Genomic DNA, 14359 nt, shown 5'->3' on the forward strand with positions numbered 1-14359 from the left:
GTCTTGTGGCTGGTGGGTGCAGCTTCAGAGAGGGTGGCTATCTTTATGAAGCATACCTTTAGGATTGTGAACACGGTTCAAAGTGTTTGTAGAACCCCTGGCCATCTTTGGAAAGTGAGTAGGCATATTGATCCCATAAACAATGAGTGTAAAACTAAAATTGTCAGTGTATAATACAAAATTAATTCAAAGGAAAATATCATAGTATGTGGAGGAAGGGGGGTATTATTAGAAATTGCTCATGAAAAATAAACAGTCATTATGTATACAGTATGTTAAATACGGACTTACACAGAGGCCTTAAAATATATATTAACACATGCATATGAGGTATAATATTTTCAATCCTACAGTACAGTACCTGGTATTTCTAGGAGGTCTGTTATCCAAGTACAGACCAGTCCCAGCACTGCTTAGCTTCCAAGATCATACGAGAATGGGAATACCCAGTTTGTTGTGCTGTTAGTTTATCGATCACGCAACGTAATTTAAAATGGTACCGCAACTTAATCACTAGAGCATTACAGATGTAAACAATTATGTCTATACTGACTAAAGGAAGAACATGCAGACTTGTAATAATGTAGACAGTGTATTTCTATAAATGTATGTGAAATTGTATTTTTCAATCATACAGCATCTGGTATTCCTAGAAGGTTTTGCATTGGAATTTTGACAATTCTTAACAATTTACATTTACCAAAACACTTTTTTTTTATTTGGTTCTGAACAATGTTTTCACTTACTCACTGGGCCATGTTGGTACAATTTTGATTATGTAGCTGCTTGTAGTGCGTTTGTTATAGGATACATAGCTAAGACACTAGGCAGGTCAGGAAATTTTTTGTCCATCAGGATCATCTATGTAGTGTGTGGCTACATCCTGGCCTTTGCTGCTAGGGGAAAACAGAAAGAAAAATCAACTGTAACTACTATGGATCACTGTTGAGCATTGATATCTTATTTGTTATGACTCAAATTAGGGCATTAAATAAAAAATGATCTCTAATAATTTATAAAATGTAAGTAATAAATATTCACTAGCCTTAGGCTAATTGACAATTGCAAAGTTTTCTTCTGGATTCCATTTAAAGCCTTTAACTTAAATGATCTAGATCAAGAATGATGATAAACGCAATTTGGTATAGCTTTGAAGAACAGTTTTTTATGAAGTGTTAGGAGGCAGCCGTCCCCGGTTACTGGCTTTGTCCCTTGCAGATGGCCACACAGGAGTCTCGGCGGCGCCATCTTCTTCCGGCTTTGGCTGGGCAAGTAGAGCAGAAGCTTTGGGGATGTTGCTAGGCAAAACTCTGAATTTCCACCTTCTGTTCGGCAGCAGGGCTGTCTTTTTATCAGAATTTGGGGGACGCAGGCAAGGGCTGAGGCTGATGTCCCTTACACCAGATGATTGTGGGGGATTTGAATAAATCCCGGCTCGCCTTTCTCACAGATGCCAGTTGTAGCATTCTGCATGTCAGTCTTGATCCAGCTTGTCTGCCTTTTCCCAGCGTCTTGGCTGCCTGCCTACTACACTGGTTCAGTGTGTTCCCTGCTTGCTACAGGAGATTTTTGGCTGCATTTTCCATTCACCTATTCCAGATAAGTCCTAGATCTCTTATCCCTGGTTTATTCTGTTTAACATCTTAGTGCATTGTTGAATTCCTCAGTGAGGACCTGAAACTGTTCAGTGGCCTCTCCCTGAGGGTATTGTTTTATTTGGTTATAGCTTGTGTATTGTTACACCCACTATCTCTAGGGACTAGTATCCTTGGTCAGAACTAAGCATTGTTGCATTTGTGGGCTGTACTCTCCATACGGGTGTGTGTGGTCAGTCCTTTCCAGACCCTCTACTTATAATGTGTATCCTCCTGCAGCAGCCTTGTCCCTTGTAAGACCTGGCAGCACTAGAGTGGGGGTGGACCTAATTTGCCCTCACAAATGTGGCTGTTAACGGTGAAGCCTTAGTTTGTATAAGGGTAAAGTGAGTGTTGGGCATCCGCAACTGGGTTCTCACACACTCAATTAAGGCAATCAGCAAAAACTAAATTATATACCAAGATGCTATTAAGTTACAGTACCTAGTATAAAATTACAAAAAAGTAAAGTTCATAACACTGCGGCAGATGTATTAAGCCTCATCTAGAGAGAAATTGAAGAAAAAATAAAATAGAACACATAAGCCATGTTTGAAAAATGATGGTTAGGCGTTGATTGGCTAGTGCATTATCAGCTTCCACTTTATCTCTTCCCCATGCTTAGTATATCTGTCCCACAGTGTGTTATACTGAATACAATCATTTTACTCATATCAGATTATTTGTATGCATTTCTTTAATTTACTCAATGTGAGTATGATTCTAAAATTTAAGTAGGATTAAGCATTCACTTTTGACTAGTATAAAAAGATCCCAAAAGTTCCGAGCTCTGTTTTCATAGCCAAGAATGGTATATGCAAGACATAAAAATCTCAAATTCTGATAAAAAGACAACCCTGAACCGAAGAAAAAGTTTTGAATGAAATACAAACATAAAATATAGTCATGGCTTAGATTTCAGGAACAGATATGAAATATGCCAATATACAGTACTTGGCAATTACCTTTTCTTACTTATTCTTACAGAACCACTGGAAACATTAATCATTGAGAGAGAAAAAATATTATATTCAGAAAAAAAAAAGTTTTCAGAAGTCTTCAACAAGTCAAATATTTCCAGAAAAAAAGTGAAATCCTTGTAATCTTATATCTGGTGTTCCTAACTGCCCACTTTTTCTTCTCAGCAATGGCACAGTTATGATTCAGTAGGTGCAGGAAGTGTAGCCGATATGGGTCTCAACTGAGAGGGATTTGCTTAACCTGTCAAAGATTCATGTGTTACATGCATTTCTCATCATTGGGTATGACTAGGGGCCCTAAAAACCTTTGCCATGTGAAATAACATATCTAGCTATATCCCTAGACCTGCTCACTGTATTGTGGTGTCAAATTATCTGGTGGGTATTCAAATTTACATATTACATATTATGAACATAATATGAACTTTTGACTTTTTGTTCATTTCAAAAATTGTACATAAGACCTCATCCAACTGCAACTCAACAACTAACTCTCCACCATTACTCAATATCAACATACATTTTAAACTGTTGCAAAATAACGTATCACTTTAAAATATACATCAAAACTAGCATACTAGGTGTATGTACCTTTAAAAAAATGTCAAGCAGTTATCAAGTAGGCAAAAAAAAATAAAGAAAGCATGATTACATGCTGTGTTTTAAATAGGCAGTGAATAGTATTTATAACTTTACTTAATTTGAATGTCAATTATAGTCCATAAATGCTGTTTCTCTACAGGTGATATTAAACTGCTTGTACTATTTTATTTTTTTATATTAACTTTTTTATAAATCTGTTTATACGTTTGCAGAAATATAGATGCATTTTTTTTAAAAGTTCACTGTCTCTACCTGTGTTTTCTTAATTTTAAACATACATTTGGCAGTACAGGTTGAGTATCCCGTATCCAAAATGCTCGGGACCAGGAGAATTTTGGATAACGGATTATTCCGTATTTCGGAATATTTTAATATTTCAATGATGTATTTTGAAGTATCTTGCATGTATGCTGTATAAACACATAATATACACACAAATATATTTTATTACCACATAAAATACACACAAATATATTTTAATTGTTCAAAAAACAAGGTTTCAAAACGTGAAACTAAATGTGTGTACTATCTCAGCACTGAATTTGAATGCCAAGCAATCATTGTCTTGCACATATATAGTGCCAGTTACATATCATGTCCCCAGTGATGCTGTTACAAATGTCCCCAGTGAGTTTTTAGCAAAAAAAATAATTTTTTTCACTTTCTGGAATGTCCGTATTTCGGAATAATTCGGATAACGGATACTCGGATACGGGATACTCGACCTGTATACATTTCTGTAGCATGTGGCCTTAAGACTTTTAAATTCTTTATACTTATTTTTTGTTATTTGTGTGTTTTCTTTCTCTAGTTGTATACAGATCAAGATAAAGGAGATGGAAATTTAAAATACATTTTATCAGGAGACGGAGCTGGCAGCGTCTTTACTATAAATGAAAATACTGGCGATATTATAGCTGCAAAGAGATTGGATAGAGAAGAAAAGGCTACTTACATTCTTCGTGCCAAAGCAATAGACAAAAAAACAGGAAGACAAGTTGAACCCGAATCTCAATTTATTATAAAGATCCACGACATTAATGATAATGAACCAAAGTTTATCCAGGATATTTATAATGCTACAATTCCTGAAATGTCAGAAGTTGGTGAGTAAAATGACCAATCTGTCAATACTGTTGTGCAAAACACTAACTACACCACCTTTTGCACACAGGTCCTGGGTCTTTGGGGCCAACACTGCACACACTGCACCCATGCATTATTACATAGCTTTCAGAGTCCTGCACCAGAGCTGCAGTCTTGCCAAAGAAATTGCTGGCAAAATGGCAGTCACAGATTTTGTATTGGGCACATTGCGGACACCATGTTTCCAGAGACCTGCATATGCACAGTAGGCTCTGGTACAATGCCAGAGTTTACTTTGCCCTGAAGAGTAGGGACCCACCCAGAGACTGCGGATGTGCCCCCTGATCTGTTAAAATCCCCTGACTGTAACTGTTAAGATTAGAGATGTCTTTAGATTTGTTACTTTATATGTACTGTACATTGAGCTACAAATGTTTCAAATGACTAAAGAAGCCACTTTTTAAATGAATGCAATTAAACAAAATAAAATTTAAAATGGTAGTAATGTTTCTAAGAACAGGAATCACTAAGTACCTCTTACATATAATTTGAACATATTTCGGAGTAAGACTATGGATTTTGTGATAATTTATGTACAATGAGCATTGTGCAATATCAAAAACTGTGTGTGTGTGTGTGTGTGTGTGTGTGTGTATATATATATATATATATATATATATATATATATATGCAATGGAAGGTTCAATGGAAGGCTCCCGGCCAGGGCCGGTGCCACCACTTGGCAGCTCTAGGCATTTGCCTAGGGCGCCGGCACCTGGAGGGTGGCAGATCGCCCCTCACCCCCAGCATGGAGGGTTAGGGAACTGTGTAAAAAACTTGCGAACACCGGCTTCCCTGCAGTGCAGTAGCGGGCCGGGGTGTCCGTGCCACGGGGGTACCTGCCGCGCTGTCATTGTGTATAAAGCTGGCGGCAGCCGGCAGGGTCCCTGCAGTGAACAGAAAATAACTAACGCTTCCCGCGCCGCCACGCGCATAGCGCTAGTTATTTTCTATTCACTCCAGGGACCCCGCCGGCCGCCGCCAGCTTTATACACAATGACAGCGCCGCAGGTACCCCTGCGGCACGGACACCCCGGCCCGCTCCTGCACTGCAGGGAAGCTGGCGCCGCAAGTTTTTTACACAGGTACCACCACCACCTCCCCCCCCGGCACCAGGGCGCCCCCACCCCGACTTGCCTGGGGCGCTCCGGTGCCTTGCACCGGCCCTGCTCCCGGCACTTATGCGATTTACCAGCAATTACTTAGGTGTCCCTCCAATCCAATCGGAAAATGTAGGAAGCAAAGCCAGAGGGCACAAATTTTCAAAACTGCACAGCGGCAGTTAACAGGTAAATAAATTATAAGATACTGGCAAGTGTGAATCAACGTTTCGGGCGAGTAGCCCTTTATCAAGACATAAATTAATAATGCAACATACTTGAAACCGGTGAGTGGCTTGCTTTGCTTATTGACATCTGCAGCGTCCGTTGGCGGAACATCTCTGAAGCTGCACCCGTGTTTCTTCCAGTCCTGCCAAGCCATTGTCTGTAGATTTTTACTGTGTGTGTGATTTGTATTAACATTTTTTTACCTTGATTATCTGGAGCCGAACATATGAGCTATTACAACCCAATGGGAATCTTATGGCCTATTTTTTACCATTATGTGGGTGAAAAAAACATTTTGTAGCAATCATGTGCAAGCAAGTTAGTCCTTTACATAGAACCTTAATTTCATTCTCAGACAATATACGATCTGAAAGATTGTAGACAAGCTCTTTTTCCTTTTGCCTCTGGTTTGCTTTGTTTTGGTTTGGTGGCGGGATCGCCCACCCCTTCTGATACGCTTGTACCCCGTCCTCTGCCTTGCGAGTCGTCACCCCTAAAGGAAGATGTTAAATCATTTAATTTGGGGTTTATTGACATTACCCCTTTGGGATTTGTATTTTTGAAAGCTTCCCCTGGGATTTCTCTCATTTGTCCCAGAGAGCCACCTATACACTTAATGCTCTGAATAGTCTTTATTCATGTTTCATACTTTTCATTTTAAACTCAATGGGCGGTATTCAATGAGCCTGATTCGCCATGTTTTTATGGCGAATTTGTGCTGTTTGGCGAATTTCTGACTAAAACGGTGAATCACCCTATTCAATGACCACATGGCGAATACATTTCAAGGTTTTTTTCACCATGATTCACCGAGTAGCAATCGCTATCTTTTTATGGTGAAGTGGAAGGTGAACTTTTAAAATAAAGGGTTTTGTTTTTTACATTTGGTGTAAAAAAATCAGGAATTTTATTCTGAGGAGGGGCATGCTATTTTTATTTATGTGCTGTAAGCACATGAATATATATTTAATAAAAAAAAAATATATATATATATTTTTTTTTACACAGCAGCCAGCAGGGGGCGCCGGAGCCGAGCCGTTCATTACATATTCATATATTCACTGCACCCTATCGTTATGATCGGGTGTAGTGAATATACGCTCCCCTGCTGGCACCCCCGGGGGGCAGCCTGTGCTGCCTGGCACCCGGGGAGCCCACCTACCCCCCACAAAGTTCTGGGGCAGGCAGAGAGACTACCATCTCTCTGCCTGGCACCGTCCTCAGGCTCCCTGCGGCAATCGCAGCAGGAGCTCATATTCGCCAGTCAGGGGCAGCGAGCCCCTGACACGTTGAATACCGGAGCCCGCCGGCTCCGGAACGTGGCGAATGTGCAGCGAATCCTAAAAAGGATTCGCTGCACCTCGCAGGTATTCTCATTGAATACCACCCAATGAGTTCTTTCTTGTATGCTGCAATTTGTAAATTTAATTTCTCAAACCAATCCTGAGTAGGATCGTGTAACAAATTGGAACTCTGAGTTTGCTCGCATTCTGTGAATTTTTGATGGACATTATCCAGCTCTCTAGACACCTCCTCAATGACCAACATCAACAAATCCAGTGAGCACTTGTTGCAGACCACAATCCATTTACGTCAAAATTGAATCTGCCTATAGTAGGTGAATTTTTTACTCTAAATTCACGTGGGATTTACCTATACCTGTAACGCCGTGGAGCAGATAGTCAACTTATTTTTTCTTCAGTCTTAGGTGAATGTTTCATCAGCTGCGAGAAATCCTACTGTATCAAAGAATCTTTCTTTGAACAAAATAGCCTCTGTCTCACTTTCAGAGAGGCACAAAGTTTCTCCTGTAGGAACATCCAGCCAATTAAAGCCAGCAGCTTCTTCCATATTAATATTTTATCTCTCCGGCGTTAATCACATATAGCAATATCCAGGGTATAGCACAAATAGATGAAATATATGATTAGTTGAGGCTGCAGATCACTTATAGTGCCACAGGAAAAGACTTAGATGTAATCACGTCCAAATGCACTCTGATTATAGAGCAATTATAGGGTGTATAAAAACCCTAGAACTGCTCTATAATCAGAGCAGACAAGATGGTATCCAGAGTGGTAAATAATGAGAGTCAGTGTCAAATAATGTCAGCAAGCGGAGGTGCAAAAGGCCAGGGTCCACAACCAGCAAAGGTTATAAGCCCATGTATATATATAGTTCCAAAAGCCAGCACCCACCATCCATACAGCAAATCTACTGCGGTGCACAAGCCGATGTACGTATGCAAATTTCCCCACAAGGCGGCACCCAACGGTTTTAAGAAAGCATACTTCAAGCTAAATGTACAAGCTTTCGGGAGTTTAATCCCTTCTTTAGGCAATATGCAGACAGAATGACAAATACAAACAATAATGTGCTCACCTTATATGACAGAGACATACAGTGATTATCCAACGGAGAGCTGCTCCTGGCTTCCATCGGCCGTTAGCCTGGCGACTTCCGGGTAAACCCCTTTGTCACTTCCGGGTAACGCTTTGTGTTTCGGTCACCATGGTAACCAGCCTCCATTGCAATACCAATTCCATGCTATCAAATAAACAAATATATCAAAATTACATAATTATATACAATATATTACAAAGTCATGAATAAAATCACTTATTTACATTCAAAACATGCATATAGCAATATCAAGACAATCAGTCCTTAATATCCAATTTAAACACCACAAACGGTCATTTTAACTAGCCTATCAGGCAATGGTAGTTTCAAGTTTAAATAGATATTGCATTAGTAATGTGGGCATTAGGACAGAAAAATGTTCAGGACAGAAAAAATATTCAAATTAAGATAGTCATTTAGACCTCTCGGTTTAACAGTATCCAGTATATGGAACCACTTAGATTCAAGACAAAGTAATTTTTATGCCTATCACATTGTCTGTTACTCAGTGGGACGTGGTCAATAATGACATGTCTGAAGCAGGCTAAGCTATGCTTAGCTTCAAAGAAGTGTCTCGCTAGGGGTTGTTCCGATGGTTTACCACTGAGAGCCCATCGGATCGAAGTACAGTATAAAGCCATTCGTTCCTTGAATGCTCGAATGGTTTTCCTCCCGTAGCATAGTCCGCAAGGATATTTTATTTTACAATATATACAACATATGAGCTATTACAGCCCAATGGGAATCTAATGACATATTTTTTACCATTATGTGGGTGAAAAAAAAACATTTTGTAGCAATCATGTGCAAGCACGTTGTACAGCCTGTACACTTAAAACATCCTGGACTCTTGTTTTTAATAAAGGGATTATATTGAACCATAGAGGTGATTTAACGAGCCAATCATGGAGATTTCTCCCTCTCTTGTAACTGGTTACTATTTTGGTATGTTTTAACATTTTGAACTCTTTGGGTGACATTCTATGGGATGAGATATTTTTTTTTTGCGATTTTTTTTTTTCTCGCAAAAACGGCCGAAATCGCATGTTTTTCCATTTTCGCATATTTAATGAGCTGCGAAAATGTGAAAAAAGTGTGATTTTGGCCAACAAATTGGACATTCTGGAAATGCGATGGCTGTTTCTCGCAGCACATCGCATCCAGATGTTTTCACATTGAAAAGTATACAAATCGCATATTTAATGGTATGCGATTTGTATAAATGTGTCTAAAATTCGCCCAAAAATCAGACCAGGTTCTGATGGGCGAATTAGCCAGAACCCTGCACAGATCATTGAGATCTGTGCAGGGTTCTGGTGGAAAAAAAGTGGTAAACAGTTTAAAAAAAAAATGCGCGGGGTACCCCGCCAGAGCATAACCTGCCCCGGGCTCATTGAGCCGGTGCTGGTGACATAAAATCACGGTCCCCGACAAATAGGGGTCCCCTTGATTTAATGAAACCATCACCAGGCTCAAGGTCCGGCGCTGGGTTCCAAAATACGGGGGACAAAATAACTAGGGGTCCCCCGCATTTCAAGAACCAGCACCAGACCCAACCAGCCAGCAGGGTAATGCCACAGCTGGGGGATACTTATTATATTAGGTCCCGCGGCCAAAGCATTATCCCCCTGGCTGGTCAGCATGAGCAGGGGTCCTGGGGAAGTGGGGACCCCCCCAAAGAAGGGGTCCCCCCCTCCAGGACTTACCAGCCCATGCTGAAAGTCCGGGGCTGTCCCCGATGCCCCTGGGCGGTGGGCATGATGAAAAGTGTAAAAAAAAAATTAAAAACTAATGTATTGTCTTATACTGTAGAACTATGAGTCCCAGCAAGCCTACCCCGCATGCTGGGACTTGGAGAACCACAAGTCCCAGCATGCGGGGCATTAAAGGGCCCGCTGGCACTTATAGTTCCACAGTACAAGAAATAGTGAAATAAAACACACACTGACACCCAGAAAAATAAACGTTTAATACATCCACAGCCCACACATACTGATACTTACCTACCTTGAGCCCGTGGGTTGGTCCCTGGATCCGGGGTCCTGGCTCCAGGGCTGAAGAGTCCGGTTCCGGGGCCTTGGTCCTGGTTCCGGGGCTAGTCCGGGGTCCGGGGCTCAAGGGGTGAAGAGTCCGGGGCCTTGGTCCTGGTTCCGGGGCTGGTCCGGGGTCCGGGGCTCCTGGGCTGAAGATTCCGGCGACGACCCTGGCATCTTCAGCTCCAGACGGGTACCAGGTGAGTAGGATATCCTTCCTCAGGTACCCCTTAGGATTACTACGGATCCAGGACCCCAGAATCTTCAGCCCAGGAGCCCCGGACCAGCCCCGGAACCAGGTCCAAGGCCCCGGAACTGGACTCTTCAGCCCAGGAGCCCCGGACCCTGGACCAGCCCCGGAACCAGGACCAAGGCCCCGAAACCGGACTCTTCAGCCCTGGAGCCCCGGACCCCGGACCAGCCCCGGAACCAGGACCAAGGCCCCGGAACCGGATTCTTTAGCCCTGGAGCCAGGACCCCGGATCCAGGGACCGACCCACGGGCTCAAGGTAGGTAAGTATCAGTATGTGTGGGCTGTGGATGTATTAAACGTTTATTTTTCTGGGTGTCAGTGTGTGTATTATTTAACTATTTCTTGTACTGTGGAACTACAAGTGCCAGCGGGCCCTTTAATGCCTCGCATGCTGGAACTTGTGGTTCTCCAAGTCCCAGCATGCGGGGTAGGCTTACTGGGACTCATAGTTCTACAGTATAAGACAATCGTTTTTATTCTTTTTTTAAACTTTTCATCAGCCCGATGCCCACCGACCAGGGGCATCGGGGACAGCCCCGGACTTTCAGCATGGGCTGGTAGGTCCTGGAGGGGGGGACCCCTTCTTTGGGGGGTCCCCACTTCCCCAGGACCCCTGCCCATGCTGACCAGCCAGGGGGATAATGCTTTGGCCGCGGGACCTTATATAATAAGTGTCCCCCGGCTGTGGCATTACCCTGCTGGCTGGTTGGGTCTGGTGCTGGTTCTTGAAATGCGGGGGACCCCTAGTCATTTTTTCCCCCGTATTTTGGGACCCAGCGCCGGACCTTGAGCCTGGTGCTGGTTTCATTAAATCAAGGGGACCCCTATTTGTCGGGGACCGTGATTTTATGTCACCAGCACCGGCTCAATGAGCCCGGGGCAGGTTATGCTCTGGCGGGGTGACCCCGCGCATTTTTTTTTTTAAAAGTGCGATTTCCTGCAAATGTGCGATTTTCAGACCTGAAAATCGCACATTTTCAGGACTAAAGAAATCGCATCAAATCGCACCTATTCGCACTATTTGGGCCATTTTTCGCATCTCATTAAATATGCGAAAAACGGCCCAATCTTGCGATTTTCAAAAGTGCGATTAGGTGCGGTAAAAAACATGCGGTTTTTACCGCTACTCATAGAATGTCACCCTTTGTCTGTTTGAATAATGGGCCAAAGTTTATTTTGTGTGATCATAAATTCTTGTTATTAATGCTACTTTATCTCTCGCTATCCGAATAGTACTTTCCAAGAAGCCTCTCTCCAAAAAGTTAGTAGACATCTCATCCAAAACTCTATCTACAGTAATTCAGTTGACTTACTAACAATCCTCCAAGAATTGAGAGTATGGGAGACTGGATATACTGTAGTGTTGCTTGGATGGAAACTTTTAGCTCGCAATAAAGTATTGCAGTCTGTCTTTTTTTGTAGATTGTCATAACAATCTGATGGCCCCAGCCTTGTGGGGACATTTGCATACATATATTGGCTTGTGCACCGCGGTAGCTGTGCTGTATGGATGGAGGGTGCTGGCCGTTTGGAACTATGTATATGTGCAGGAAAAGATAGGCATCACTCCAGGACTTTTGCAAAATGGTAAATTTAATGTGAAACGGCCAACGTCGTTTCGGACAATGCCCATCATCAGGCCCAATACAAACCATTGCTCCTGATGAAGACGTCCTGAACGTCGAAACGCGTTGAGCCAAGCCACATCCAAGATCCTGAGATCCATCCAAGTTTATTCCTTGACTTGGACAACCCAATAGCCTGAACCACCTTGCACCAGGCTCCAGCACAACAAACCGATTCCGGACCAGCTAACACCATCTTGGGCGGTCAGCCCCCTTCTCCCTGGGCAGTGATCCACAGTGGCGCTATACCATCTTTCACCACCACTCCTGCCTCATTTCCATCGGAGAACCAGGTCCACACCTCCCGGACAGAGATTCACGGCGGTGGCCATTCCATCTCCCACCCACCATTCCTGTTCAATCAACATCTGGAGGCAGTTGGACCCACTAGCTGGGAATTAACCGGTACAGTCTCAGGTTCCCAGATGAGATCCTGATACTTCCCAATCCATCGGTGGTAACTATAACCATATATTGGCATACGAACTGTCTTCATCATTTTTTTTGGAGCTTAGTGCAAGCAATAATCCCATTTTTCATCTTCTTTACCCCTGCCCCATTTTTTAATACATTGCGCAATTTTTTAATATATGAATTTTTTTCTTAGAGAGTACTCTCTTCATTGTTATACTGTACAATAAATGTATTTTGTATTTTCATAAACCAAGTGTCTAATCGTCATCATTCAGAAAAACCCAGCGCTGTATAACCCCCCTTTTTTTGTCGTTTCGGACAATGCCCATCATCAGGCCCAATACAAACCGGTTTGTGTTGGTTCTGATGATGGGCATTGCCCGAAACGACGTTGGCCGTTTCACATTAAATTCACTGTTTTGCAAAAGTCCCGGAGTGACGCCTATCTTTTCCTGCACATATTTGGTGGAGTCATCCACAAAGGAGGGCACCCGGGCAGTTACACTCAGGATTGCAAGGAGTGCCGGACAATACAGCGCAATATATATACAGTGGGAGAAACATCCATCTACACCACAAACTCCACTGCCAATTGGACCACATAGTATATTATCTAACTTGCCCATGTGGGCTAATGTATGTGGGAAAAAACATAAGAACTCTGCGGCTCTAATAACAGGAAACACAGATAAACCCGTGGCAGCTCCTTTTTTAAAGGAGAGACACCAGGTTTCAAGCCTCAGATATATGGTGATTGACTGGATTGTCCCCCATCCTAGGGGAGGTGACTGAGGATTGACACTCCTTAAAAAAGAAGCTTTTTGGATCCACCATCTGGACACTGTGTCACCGAGAGGCCTAATGGAGAAAAAAAAACACATTGTCAATGTTCATTGACAATTAAACTTGACCCCTTATCTGCCATGTCCATAGTGCGGGACATCATGAATAAATAGTATATTTTATTAAATTTTTATTGATTAGTTGTACATTTATATATGTTTGGATTTTTCCTGATTTTTCTATTTTATTTTATTTGGTATTATCTATTTGTCATAGGTACTTGGATAGATTTCTAAACAGAAACGCTGGATAACAGGGTGTAATGCCCCTAGGGAGAGTTTGCCATCTGTGGGCAACCTCTTCATTAGTGGGCTAAAACACCTTTTTTTAATATATGTTTTTAGTATAATAATATTGGGAGCAAGGACCCGTAGGAATAACCTTCATAATATGCACACTTGCTTTTATATATTTCCTATATAAATTATTAAGCCGTTTTAATGCTGGAACGCAGGGAAGAACTGTTATGTCCGATCCTGTGGAACTAATTAATAATGCCAAAAGACGTGTGCAATCTGACGCCCACGGTGATGCTGCAGAGAGTTGCCAAGTGCATAGGAAACATAGGTCCTTCCGGCCGAGTGGAACACATGCTGCCTGGACGGCAATACGGCAAAACTGTGACAGGAAGTGTACAGACTTCTGCCATGATGGAACGCATGCAAGTATGTTAATGCTGGCGTGCTGGCTCTGGCACACTACTTACAACTCCATGTTTTGAAAAAGGGTCATGCTATGACCTGAAACGTCGACTATCATGTCTGATTTTAAACCGGAGAATTAAAGTTTTGAAGTTTTAACTGCAAAGAGTCTGGTGAGTGCGCTCTGTGGAAATTCCTATTGTGGATATATTTTGGCACAACTGGATGATACCTGTGAGGCCTGGGCAAATGGCATGCCCAGCTTCAGGGCTGATGAGTGCAAATTTTCTTCCAGTATATTCTGATAACATGCTGCATTCATCTTGCCATAAATTTTGACAAAGTTTCAAGTGCTTTTGTAGCTCACACATCCCCAAAACATGATCCACCTCTGTGTTTCACAGTATAAATGGTGTACCTTTCATCATAGGCCTTGTTGACTCATCTCCAAATGTA

The 14359-nt window shown here is 42.3% G+C and overlaps 1 protein-coding gene across 1 annotated transcript in view; it reads left to right on the top strand.

Moving 5' to 3' along the window:
• Positions 1-14359, top strand: part of LOC146080611 (cadherin-9-like) — a 266660-nt gene that overhangs the window by 101913 nt on the left and 150388 nt on the right. Inside the window, exon 3 of the mRNA XM_083188082.1 lies at positions 4029-4323. Within this exon, the coding sequence (XP_083044208.1) occupies positions 4029-4323 (295 nt within the window). The remainder of the gene's footprint in view (positions 1-4028; positions 4324-14359) is intronic.

This window comes from Crinia signifera, chromosome 5 (assembly GCF_055691185.1).
Source record: "Crinia signifera chromosome 5, ASM5569118v1, whole genome shotgun sequence".
Lineage (NCBI taxonomy): Eukaryota > Metazoa > Chordata > Amphibia > Anura > Myobatrachidae > Crinia > Crinia signifera.